Here is a 13,374-nt window from a genome sequence, read left to right as displayed (position 1 = left end):
TTAGGTGAAGCCTGACATAGAGTATATGCTGAATACATGCTCCTTGCCCCAGCTATCTCATTAAACTTATTTTTCCCACATACTCAGTCATCCTGAAAGGGGAAATAAGAACCTATTGCTAGTCAAATGATTAGGATTTCTTCTTCTTTTTTTAAAAAAGGTCTATGAAATTAATTCTCAAATTGTGTTGAATTCTTACATGAACCAAAAATTAAGGGGAATTCTTTTGAAATTAAATGAAAGAAAGACTTCAGATCTACAGATTGACTCCATACTTTGAAGGATAAAGGATTTTTTGCTCATTACAAGAACTGGTGTACATATTGTCTTCCTTCTCTTTCAAATAATCTTTGAAAGCAGCAATGTCATCTAAGTAGTTAGAAATGTCATGGTTTCTTAGTTCCCAGAGTACCAACATCATCCTCTTATAATGCATTTCAACACTAAAATACCACATCCCTTCTGCCAAAATATTTCATATATGATTCAACAGAATGAAGATACTCAAGTGATATTCAATATTGTGATGTTCAAAATATATGTAACAATAAGAAGTGTGAAAAATCACTAGAATACCTTTTACCAAACAGAATTCTTTATCTTTTATTGCACTTACTTCTTTGCAAATAATAGGCTGTACAGGACATTCAAAGACAGCAAATATTTATACATGTTGATGGAAGCCTGTCTAGGTGGAGAGCTTTGGACAATTCTCAGGGACAGGTAAGAAATTTTAAAAACCTTCTATCTGAAAAGGAGAAGTATATGTCTGTGTTAACTCTGATCTTGTGTATATATTTATTTCTAGTAGATGATCTGTGACATGCATTAAAATTCAGATCCCTGGATATCATCAAGCTGTGCTTGGCACAGGACTCAGAAAAGTTGAAAAAAAAGTCATGTTTCTGCTCCATTCCTTCCCTGTAAACCCAATCCTGGCGATGACCAAGGACCAAAGTGATCTCTGTCATAAGTTAGAGTAGCCTAAGCACTACTTTAATTTACACTAATTAGGATAGTGATCACTCCACCAGCTGAGGACAGTTCTCTGTCACTTTACTATGCCTGTTTCCAGATTCTTCCACTTATCCTGAGCTGCTTAGGATCCATGAAAAAGAACAGAGCTAGGCAACAGGATCTAATTCATAGTGTCCTAAATTGCAAAAACTGGATTCAGAACTGAAATTTCAGCCAAAATACTGGGTGAGGGAGTGGGGAAGGGAACCAGAGAGGGGAAGCAAAAAAGAGGAGGGGAGTAGCCTTTCTTAAAACCTTTAGACTAATGCTAGGAAATGGAAGACTTGGATTCCATTTCCTTTTTCCCTGATGTGAAGCTGGGATTTGAACTTGGGTTGCTCACAATACAGATAAATGCCCCAAGCTAAGTTACTAGACACATTTGACTTTAATGTCTCTGTACCAAATCTACAAAGCTACTTAGGAACCTAAAGACTTAGTTGAGTTCTGGCTCCACTGTGATTCACAAAACTGCTGCCAAACCCCTGAGACAGCTACATTCACTTAGCACCTAAGTTTTCAGTGTAAAAGTTACCTATGTGCCTCCTGTATTTGTGCCCTTGATAATGTGTTTTGCAGTCTCCTAGTCTAGGGGTATATGTACATCGCAATAAAAATCATGTGGCTGGCCTATGCCATCTGGCTTGGTCTTGAGGAGTTCAGATGAATGGTCTATTTAACTGGTGGGTAGGTGGTTTGGGCTCGGGATGGAGTCTGAGCTGACGCGTCTGGGCTGTCCGCTGTCCGCGTGTTCCGCGGCTTTGCTCCCCGACCCCCTGGTCTGCAGACCAGGGAGACGGGGAGCAAAGCAGAGCAAAGCCGCGGAGCCCGAGGGCAGCAGGACAGCCACGGCGCATCTGGACTGTTCCACTGCCCCCGTGCTCTGCGGCTTTGCTCCGGACGCCTGTGGTACAGCAGCTGGGGTGCTGCCGGTTGGTCCCGTAGCGCCGCTCTGGGCGCTATTGGACCAACCCGGCAGCACCCCAGCTGCTCTGCCCCAGGCGTCCCCAAGTCAGCTGCTGCTGAAACTGACCAGTGGCTGACTACAGGAAGCCCCAGCCCTGGGCTTCCTGGAATCAGCCGCTGATCAGTTTCAGCAGCAGCTGACTTGGGGATGCCTGGGGTTCTTAAGTTGAATCTGTATGTAAGTCAGAACTGGCGTCCAGATTCAGCCGCTGTTGAAACTGATCAGTTTCAGCAGCGGCTGAATCTGGACGCCAGTTCCGACTTACATACAGATTCAACTTAAGAACAAATCTACAGTCCCTATCTTGTACATAACCCGGGGACTGCCTGTATTTAAAAAACATTGCAATTCCAAAGTTATGAGGGGTCTGGATTCATTTTTTTTTCCTTCCAAAGTCTGATGAATTCACCCTTTTGTTATTTGAATTGTGGTTTATACTGCCATCTAGCTTAGAAATACATTATTTTAGTTTCAGTGAGCAAAGCTCAAACAATTCTGTTAAAATCTAATTGTGATTTTAGTAACGATATATTTATTCAAAAAGAGTTGGATATGATTCACTTCTTTAAATAGTTCTAAACTGGTGATAAACTAAGAATTCTAATGCATTTTATTTTATTTTATTTATTTATTATTTATTTTATGCATTCTACTTTTGTCTGAGTCATGAACAGCATCTAGCATTAGTCTTTGATCCATTTTAGCAGATTTAGTTTGAAACTTGTATTTTACATACATAAGAAAGATGTATGACAAAACTTTATCTTTGGATTAAATAGCATTCATTTTATAATGACCATATTTATTTCATAACTGTGTCTAATGTAACAATGTTTTTAAGTTGGGAACCTAGTTTTAAAATGTTTCATGTGAATAAAACTAATGGGTAAAATGCTAACCTCATGAGAGGAAGCCAAGCAGAAATTAGTTTACTTTTATTCATAAAAACATGTTTGCTAAAGGCTGTTTTCTAATGAGCAGAGGACTTTCAAACTGTGTATTTATTGTATGGTTAGATGAAGTAGAGTAGATCAGATTGGCTATAGAAGAACAATATTTTAGTAGGAGGAAGTAAGTGGTTTGGTCTCCCTAACTGTTAATAAAGAAGACTAGTTTTTCAGCTAAAGAATAAATAACTAACCTACAACTGGATAGTTTGTATTCCTCTAATTAGTTTGAGATACTGATATCTTCTCTGTTCATTTTGTGCTTATGTTTTATTCATTCGGGTGGGGAAAAAAGAAGCTTTCCTTATTTATTACTAAATTATAACCTTTCTTTTCAACAAATTAAATAAACAAATAAACATGATTATATCATATCTACACAGCTATTTCTAAGAATGTTTCCTTCTGGCAGCTAAAGAGAGGCTAGAGCAGCGATGGGCAACCTAGGATAATAAGTAGGCCGTATGAGTGGCCTCCCTTCATCTCATTGTGCCTCAAGATTGTCATAACGAAGATGGTCTCCCAAGATAGGCTAGTTTTGCAAACTGCACTTCCATATATATTATTTGTGGGGTGTGTCAACTGAACTGTAACAGCACTTTGATTGGCTGAAGAGGGAGCACACAGCTCTCACAGTGAATGTTGTGTGCAATCAGCATGCACCTCACTTCAAATATCCTTACCTGATGTGTGTGTCACTTTAGCAATACCCATAGGAGAAAAAACAACATGAATGGAAACCAACAGATCTGGCAACCCCGTGCAAGAGCAACATTAAACAAAATATCTCACAGGTTACACATAAAACCCTGATGGGGAGCATGTGACCCTTGGGCCACAGGTTGCCCACCACTGGACTAGAGTAATATCATTAAATACATGAAACATACTCTCTTGATACCCTTACCATTAGAGACAAAACTTATTGGAAAAATACAGTTTCATAGTAATATTATTTTGAACTATAATTAAGTTTAGGCCTTGATCTTTCAAAGTGAAATAAATAGGACTACATATATATCTAAGTTAAGCACATGTTTAAGAACTTTGATGAAGTGGGACAGAGAGCTTAGCATCTTGCAAAAGCAAGACCTTAAAAATCTAGGGTATTGAATCTATGCGATCTTGCTTCCCAACCTGCATAGCGGAGTTTAATTCTTGGTAAGCTTTATTTCACTGTTGTAATCATAGTGACATGCACAACCAAATATGCAACATTAAATGCTAATTATTTGAATGGCTTCCATATCTTTGTTTTTTTTCAATTTTCTTTTATATAGAGGTTCATTTGAAGATTCTACAACCAGATTTTATACAGCATGTGTAGTGGAAGCTTTTGCTTATTTGCATTCCAAAGGAATAATTTATAGGGACCTCAAGCCAGAAAACCTCATTCTAGATCACCGAGGTTATGCCAAACTGGTGAGTGCTTACAATGTCTTTTTTTTTTCTGTGCAGCAAACATTCAAAAAACTTCAGTGCCATGTTTATTACATGAGAGTTAAATCTCTTTTCCATCAGGAACTTCTACATAAAGGTTTATAACTCACCCATAAAATAGTACTTCTCGCTGAAACTTTAGCATTCAGACTTGCAATCCAGAACAAATTGTTTAGAGAAATGAATTAGGAAAAGCTAACTGACCATTTTGTTCTATGTGGGGACAAAAATAGAAGTTTACAATAGATGTTTCAAAGTTGTTGTTGGTGGTGGTGGCTTACACTCATAAATCACTTTTATTTTTACAGACTACTGGTGCCAAATTTTTGCAGGCTGATGTGAACAAATTGTTTTCTTTGTTTAAAAAAACCATGATTTGTGTATGGAGATATTGAACTCATTTGGTTAATTCAAGAAAAGATTACACTAAGGTCACATCTACACAACAGGGCTAAAGTTGAAATAAGCTACACAACATGAACTACATCAATTGCATAGCTTACATCAAAATAGCTAATTTCGGCTTTTGGCACAATCTACACAGCAGGAAGTCACAGAAAGAGCACTCTTCCTCTCAGGGGCAGATGACCGTTTTGCAGGGCCCCGGGCAGCATAATTTCGCGGGGCCCCCCCTTTGCCATGGCACATGCGCAGTGACGCCATGCGCATGTGCGGTGGCGCCATGGCACATGCGCGGGGCTTTTTGAAGCACGGGGCCCGGGGCAGCCGCCCCCTTCGCCCTGCCCTATATCCGCCCCTGCTTCCTCTGACTTCCCTTACTCCTTGTAAAATGAGGGTTACAGGAGTTGGAGTAAAAAAGGTTCTCCAGCTCGACATTACTTTGACATTATGTCAAAATAGCTGCTTGTAGTATAGATGTAGACTATGTTATTTCGGAATAACATTAATTATCCTGAAATAACACTGATGTGTAGATGTACTCTTATTATTTTGAATCCTCAGGCTTGTCCTGCTAACATGTAGCTAATACAGAATGGTGCTGTAAAAAGAATCTTTTTCCTAGTTAGTTATACTTTAAACCTAAACTTCTTTTACATGAAGGCCCCAATCCTACAAGCATTTGTGCACTTAGCTTTAGACACAGGAGTATTTACTTGATTTCAAGTAATATTCTTAGACTGTAGCTGTGAGTTCAGTATAACATAAGAACGGCCGTACTGGGTCAGACCAAAGGTCCATCTAGCCCAGTATCCTGTCTATCGACAGTGGCCAACACCAGGTGCCCCAGAGAGGGTGGACCAAAGACAACAATCAAGCGATTTGTCTCCTGCCATCCCTCTCCGGCCTCTGTCTGTCAGAGGCTAAGGACACCCTGGCTAATAGCCTTTTATGGACCTAACCTCCATGAAATTATCTAGCTTCTCTTTAAACTCTATTATAGTCCTAGCCTTCACAGCCTCCTCTGGCAAGGAGTTCCACAGGTTGACTACACGCTGTGTGAAGAAGAACTTTCTTTTATTAGTTTTAAACCTGCTACCCATTAATTTCATTTGGTGTCCTCTAGTTCTTCTATTTAGGGAACTAATAAATAACTTTTCTTTATTGGCCCTCTCCACACCACTCACGATTTTATATACCTCTATCATATCCCCCCTCAGTCTCCTCTTTTCTAAACTGAAAAGTCCCAGTCGCTTTAACCATATGAGACCCGTTCCAAACCCCTAATCGTTTTAGTTGCCCTTTTCTGAACCCTTTCCAAGGCCAAAATATCTTTTTTGAGGTGAGGAGACCACATCTGGACACAGTATTCAAGATGTGGGCGTACCATAGTTTTATACAGGGGCAGTAAGATATTCTGTGTCTTATTTTCTATCCCTTTCCTAATAATTCCTAGCATCCTATTTGCCTTTTTGACCGCCGCTGCACACTGTGTGGAAGTTTTCAGAGAACTGTCCACGATAACTCCAAGATCTCTTTCCTGATTTGTCGTAGCCAAATTAGCCCCCATCATACTGTACGTATACTTGGGGTTATTTTTCCCGATGTGCATTACTTTACACTTATCCACATTAAATTTCATGCATGCCTAATGTTATGAACATTTGTAAATAACTGCAGGATCAGGACACAGGTAAAACAACAAACACTGCTGGAAAAGTTCTTACATATCTCTGTTACCTGATCTTGTTACTCCCTTTTTTAAGTCTTTACATTGGTGATTAGAGAAATTCTACACAGTTAGGGTATGTCTACACTGCCACCCTAGTTCGAACTAAGGTGGCTAATGTAGGCATTCGAAGTTGCAAATGAAGCCCGGGATTTAAATATCCCAGGCTTCATTTGCATCTTGCCGGGTGCCGCCATTTTTAAATCCCCGTTAGTGTGGACTCCGTGCACGCGGCTACACGCAGCACGGAGTAGGTAGTTCGAATTAGGCTCTCTAATTCGAACTACCAGTACACCTCATTCCATGAGGAGTAATGGTAGTTTGAATTAGAGAGCCTAATTCAAACTACCTACTCGGTGCCGCGTGTAGCCGCGTGCACGGAGTCCACACTAACGGGGATTTAAAAATGGCGGCGCCCGGCAAGATGCAAATGAAGCCCGGGATATTTAAATCCCGGGCTTCATTTGCAGCTTCGAATGCCTACATTAGCCACCCTAGTTCGAACTAGGGTGGCAGTGTAGACATACCCTTACAGAGTAGCACAGTGTTAGCTTTCATATAGATTTGCTTAACACTGTTGGAAAACTAATAGGCAGGAGAGAGATAAACCAGATTTGTAAAATTGACCTTCAATTTTTGTTTTCAAAATTTAGAAAATGGGCATAAATAATAACCATTTAGACATTTGAATTACCTAATTTTACCTACAAACCAGGAAATTAAAAAATCAGATATCATTATTTGTTCCTGAAAAAGCAGAAGATGGGTGGTAAAGATGTGACTGGCTTGCTGAAAAATATCACCCATCAAACACATAGGCTGTGTCTAGACTGGCCAGTTTTTCCGGAAAATCAGCCGCTTTTCCGGAAAAACTTGCCAGCTGTCTACACTGGCTGCTTGAATTTCCGCAAAAGCACTGACGATCTCATGTAAGATTGTCAGTGTTTTTGCGGAAATACTATGCTGCTCCTGTTCGGGCAAAAGTCCTTTTGCATAAAACTTTTGCGCAAAAGGGCCAGTGTAGACAGCTCAGATTTGTTTTCCGAAAAAAAGCCCCGATCGCGAAAATGGCGATTGGGGCTTTTTTGCGGAAAAGCGCGTCCAGATTGGCACGGACGCTTTTCTGCAAAATGTGCTTTTGCGCAAAAGCGTCCGTGCCAATCTAGACGCTCTGTTCTGAAAATGCTTTTAACGGAAAATCATTTCTGGAAAATCATGCCAGTCTAGACGTAGCCATACATGTGAATATTAAAAATTAGGGACTGAATTAAGTCCCTTCATGGACATCTTGCTAGAAAAGAGTCCAGAATGTCTTTCCTTCCTCGTTTATGCCCCCCACAATCACGCCTGAATCCCTATCCAGACAAAGTGTAACCATAAAATAATGCAGAAGGAGATTACCTAATAGCTAAAATATTACACTTTAGTTAAATATTGGATACACAGCTTAGTTTTTTGGTTGTTAGAACTGAAATTTCATAGAATCATAGAACACCAGAACTGGGAGATACCTTGAGAAGTCATTGGCTACGTCTACACTGGCACCCTTTTCCGGAAATGCTTAAAACGGAACAGTTTTCCGTTATAAGTATTTCCGGAAAAAGCACGTCTACATTGGCAGGATGCTTTCCCGGAAAAGCACTTTTTCTGGAAAAGCTTCCGTGGCCAATGTAGACGCGCTTTTCCGGAAAAAAGCCCCGATCGTCATTTTCGCAATCGGGGCTTTTTTGCGGAAAAGACTACTGTGCTGTCTACACTGGCCCTTTTCCGGAACAGTTTTTCCAGAAAAGGACTTTTGCCTGAACGGGAGCAGCATAGTTTTTCCGAAAAAACACTGACAATTTTACAGTAGATCGTCATTGCTTTTCCGGAAAAGCAAGCGACCAGTGTAGACAGCTGGCAAGTTATTCCAAAAAAGCGGCTGCTTTTCCAGAATAAGTGGCCCAGTGTAGACATAGCCATTGAGTCCAGTCCCCTGCCCTCACAGCAGGACCAAGAACTGTCTAGTTCATCCCTGACATGTGTTTGTCTAACCTACTCTTAAATATCTCTAGAGATAGAGATTCCACAACCCCCCTAAGGAATTTATTCCAGTGTTTAACCACCCCAACAGGCAGGAAGTTTTTCCTGATTTCCAACCTAAACCTCCCTTGCTGCAATTTAAGCCCATTGCTTCTTCTCCTATCCTCGGAGGTCAAGGAGAACAATTTTTCTCTCTCCTCCTTATAACACCTTTTTCAATACTTGAAAACCACTATTACGTCCCCTCTCAGTCTTCTCTTTTCTAAACTAAACAAGCCCAGTTCTTTCAGCCTTCCCTCATAGCTCATGTTTTCTAAACCTTTAATCATTTTTGTTGCTCTTCTCTGGACCTTCTACAATTTCTCCACATCTTTCTTGAAATGTGGTGCCCAGAACAGGACACAATACTCCAACTGAGACCTAATCAGCACAGAGTAGAGCACAAGAATGACTTGCTCACAACACTCCTATTAATGCATCCCAGAATCATGTTTGGGTTTTTTTGCAAGTGTCACACTGTTGACTCATGTTTAACTTGTCATCCACTATGACTCCTAACTCCCTTTCAGCAGTACTCCTTCCTACACAATCACTTCTTATTCTGTATGTGTGAAATGGATGGTTCCTTCCTAAGTGAAGCACTTTTCATCTGACCTTGTTTAAGCTTCATCCTGTTTACTTAAGACCATTTCTCTCTTTTGTCCAGATCATTTTGAATTTTGACCCTATCCTCCAAAGCACTTGCAACCTCTTCCAGCTTGGTATCATCTACAAACTAAATAAGTGTACTCTCTATGCCAATATCTAAATCATTGATGAAGATATTGAACAGAACTGGTCTCAAAACAGAACCCTACTCATATGTACTTGAAAAATCTTTTAGTCACAAATTATTGATTTGAACCAAGAGTACAATATGCAAATGCTTGCATGGTAACATGCTAAAATATTTATCCTGAATCTACTAAAATAAGGATGGGTCCAGATGTATGGTTGGCCAAGCAAACATTATGCAGGAACACAAAATGTTTGCAGATTTGGACACAGTTACCTCTGGGTTTCCCATCCTCACACTCTTGTCCAGAAACCTTTTGTGAAGCCTAAATTTTAAAGTGATTATAAGAAAAGGTAATTTGCAAGACAACATTTCCACTTGTTTATCCAAGATAGTTGCTGCTGTATTATTACTAGAACTCTCTTGTTGGCTGAGATCTGAGTTTAAAAAGAAAAGCTTCAATAGTTGATAACTAAAGTTCCACATCTTCAGACAGTCATTCAAAATGTAGTCTAAATGGAACATGTTTATAGAAAGTGTTCTCTAGCTTGCAGTCATGTCCTCGGCTTGTACTTCAAGCATTGTATCACACAGTCAGACACATTTTCAAATTGTGAAGCAAACATTTTCCATTAGAAATCTCTAGAAAATATAATATTTTCTATATTTCTCTATTTGCTCAGAAAGAAGGTGGTTTCCTTTGTATAATCCAGTCTTCCGGTGACAAAGGCATAAATGGGAAAAGAGTGCTCACAATGGGTTTATGGTTTCAAAATATTCAGACATTACAGACAGAACAGAAAGCACCAGCCTACTCAGGGAAAGTACATTGTACTTGCACTCTGCCACCTACACTGGCTAGAGAATGATATTCCTGGTAGTGAACTCTAAGATGTTAGTTTTGAGCTAGAACCATAATTTTGTCCTTGCTACCAAAGAGAGCATCTGACTCCCAATTTGGGATAGTGGGAGTAACAATCACTGGAGTTGCCTGAGCTTCCTAGTGTAAGGACAAATGGCAGAATAGACAGAGGTTCTTAAATTAGAAATTGATTTCTTCATCCAATGTGTGTCTGCATCACAGATGGCATAAGGAGCATGCAAGGAGTATAGCTCAGAATTAAATGGAGTGTATCAGGGGGTGGCGTAGATGTGTACAAAAACATGCTCACGAGAGAGATTTATAGACAAAACCACATGTAAATGGAATTCAGGAGCTCTCTGTTGGCAGCTGTGCTTCAGTCCCCCTCAATCAACTACGGAATATAAAAGTATGGATTTGAGTCTGATTATAATAATTGATTTATTTTGATATCTTTAGATGCACACAAAGTCCTGATTTGGAATTTAGCTTGACACAATTTGGGGTGCGATGGGCGGGTGCGTTTCACCTATGATCAGGCTGTTAGAAAAAGCCAGAATAACTGAAGCATAGTGCTGTCACCTAGTTGCGTGACAAATTATTTTACTGTATCACTCTGTTGTGTGAAAGTGAAACCTCAGGGTCTCCCTTGATACTTTCATTTTCAAAGCTTAGAACTACAGGTTGGACTTCCCTGGTCTGGCACCACCAGGACCTGACTGGTCCCAAATGAGAGAATTTGTGGGACTAGCAGAGGTGTCCCCTGCCACCTGCCTGAAGCCAGCTGAACCTCCTGCCTCTGGCCCCCCTACTCCCTCCTCAGCTGGGCTGTCTGTCGTGCTGCCGTTACCCCACAACTCCAGGCTGCCATGGGCGGCCGGGGTTCTCTGGCCCAGGTATTGGCCTCACACTGCTGAGAACAGCCAAGTTTCCCTGGCTCAGTGTTGCTGCGGGCAGCTAAGGCTCTCCAGCCTACGCACTGCCACGGGTGGACTGGCTTCTTCAGCCCCGCAGTGCATGAGCGGATAACGTTCCCCGGCCCCGCACTGCTGCATGCTGCTGGGCTTCTCTGGCCCTCAGCCCTGTGCTACCACAGACCTGGCTCTGTGCTGCTGCACTTCTCTGGCATCCAGCCCCATACTGCTGCTCATGGCCAAGGTTGCACTGCCACAGGCTGCTGAGGTTCTACAACCCCATAACTATTGTGGGGCTACTCCATCCCTGGTCTGAACTGCTGGCCCTCCTGCCATTAGGCTTCTGGACTCTCTGGTCCAGGAGCATCCATGGTCCAGCTGTTGTAGGACCAGAGTGCCAGATTTCAGAGGTGCAACCTGTATGTTCCACTGGCAGCCCTTGATCATATCCCTGGTGATATGGTTCCATCAACTAATCAAGAAGTAAAAACATGGGCAACAAAGATTTTTTTCTCATTGTTTGCTTTTCCTATGGTAACTGATGCCACTTGAACAATTCCCAAGAACTACAATTAGGCAAAGGAGAACAAGCATACCCCACGTGGCAGGGATCCATTCATCCTATCCTGGGCCTATTCTTTGATCTGACCACAGTGAACTGACATGAATAGTTCATTACTCAAACAGAAGTTTGGTATTAGAAGAAAGAAATGTGAGCCATGTGCAAATGTCCAACATCACCTGAATAGGGCAGAGATTGATTAAAAGATTTATTGGAACAGATCTAGTTATCATAACCACTAACAACCTATGAAGAGATGTTTGGTTCATTGTCATTCTCTATTCTTATCTCAAAAGAAGCACTGGAGTTTGTACTATGAAAGCTAAATCTGGAAAAAAAGTCATGCTGTGGTTGTCTGTTTTATTTTTAACAACCTAGCATGCTCTGGTTTATGATAATATTCCCACGAGGAAACCTTTATGTCTGCTTTGCTTCTCTAAGAAGAACAGAACACATTGCTGAAATGTCCTTTATTTTTTCTGCATTGATGGAATTCCTTTCCTTTCACAGGTCGATTTTGGCTTTGCAAAAAAAATAGGATTTGGAAAAAAAACATGGACTTTTTGTGGAACTCCAGAGTACGTAGCCCCAGAGATCATCTTGAACAAAGGTCATGACATTTCAGCAGACTACTGGTCACTGGGAATCTTAATGTATGAACTCTTGACTGGCAGGTATGGGCATTGGAATTGGAACTGCTGATAAAAATAGATCAGCAAATTACAGAGTATTTCTGCCTTTGTCACTTTGATTAGAATACTGGAAGACTCAAAGCCGGTATCTGTGATGATGGCATACAAGAGTCTGAAAACTTTACTGATAAATCTAATTGTTATTACTTTTGCTGTTTAATCATAGATCACTTTCATACAGTTATCAAATTACAAGGCATTTAGTCACAAGGCAATTTACAGTTTTATCATGAAAACATGTAAAATGACACCAAACTCATGACTATAACCTACCCTCATTTCCCCCCCAGATTTCCTAATGAGAAAGGTGGAGCTGCATTTACTAGCAGGAGGGGGAGATGAGGAGAAAAAATTGCAATTCACCCATGGGCAGTGGAAACTAGCAGCATATGAAAGAGATTAGGCAATTCTGATATGGTGCAGCATCTCTAGATTGTTTTTTAATATGTTACAGATAAGAATTTACATCAAAATGACACATGAATGTTCTTATATCATGCCTCTTAGACTCTGCTCTTCTCCAAACTCACTAAGTATTTCTCAAGACATCAGCACATAAAGGGCTTTCCTGGAACTGTTGCCTCAGCTCTCAAGTATATAAAGCAACAATGCCAAGAGAGTTAAGTGTGTCTTCAATGAGGCATCAAATCATCAAGCAGAACCTATGGTCAGAATTCAGGATGAGGTTTGAGATATATGCTAGTGGAGGGCAAAAGAGGACCCAGCAGGCTCTCCCACTTACATCTTGCCAGCTCTGCAGGAGTTGGAACAGGGACATAGTCCTGTTTCCTCCTTATCCTTTAAATCTAACTAGCTCTCTCCTTTGGGCCAAGATACAGGCATGCCCAGCAATTTGTGTTTCTTAGCTATTCTGAGTCAACAGCTAGTATTTCTTCCACTCTTGGCTGAAAACAGCATGAGGGGCATGAAAGACTGCAAGCTCCAGAAAATTTATAATACACAAGCTGCAATTATTTCATATAGTATGTGGAGCCATCAACGTCTCCTTCATTGCTTATAGGAGTAACTCTTTATTCTGTGTGTGTAA

The 13,374-nt window shown here is 40.7% G+C and overlaps 1 protein-coding gene across 7 annotated transcripts in view; it reads left to right on the top strand.

Moving 5' to 3' along the window:
• The window catches only part of PRKG1 (protein kinase cGMP-dependent 1), a 1,023,509-nt gene that overhangs the window by 998,595 nt on the left and 11,540 nt on the right, over positions 1 to 13,374 (top strand). For all 7 annotated transcript variants that reach the window (XM_075935047.1, XM_075935052.1, XM_075935048.1 and 4 more), the window contains 3 exons: positions 634 to 723; positions 4,212 to 4,353; positions 12,145 to 12,308. In XM_075935047.1, the coding sequence (XP_075791162.1) occupies positions 634 to 723; positions 4,212 to 4,353; positions 12,145 to 12,308 (396 nt within the window). The remainder of the gene's footprint in view (positions 1 to 633; positions 724 to 4,211; positions 4,354 to 12,144; positions 12,309 to 13,374) is intronic.

Source organism: Pelodiscus sinensis, chromosome 8 (assembly GCF_049634645.1).
Source record: "Pelodiscus sinensis isolate JC-2024 chromosome 8, ASM4963464v1, whole genome shotgun sequence".
In the NCBI taxonomy this organism is placed as follows: domain Eukaryota; kingdom Metazoa; phylum Chordata; order Testudines; family Trionychidae; genus Pelodiscus; species Pelodiscus sinensis.
The sequence above is the reverse complement of the archived record's forward strand: the minus strand, read 5'-3'. Positions and strand labels throughout refer to the sequence as shown.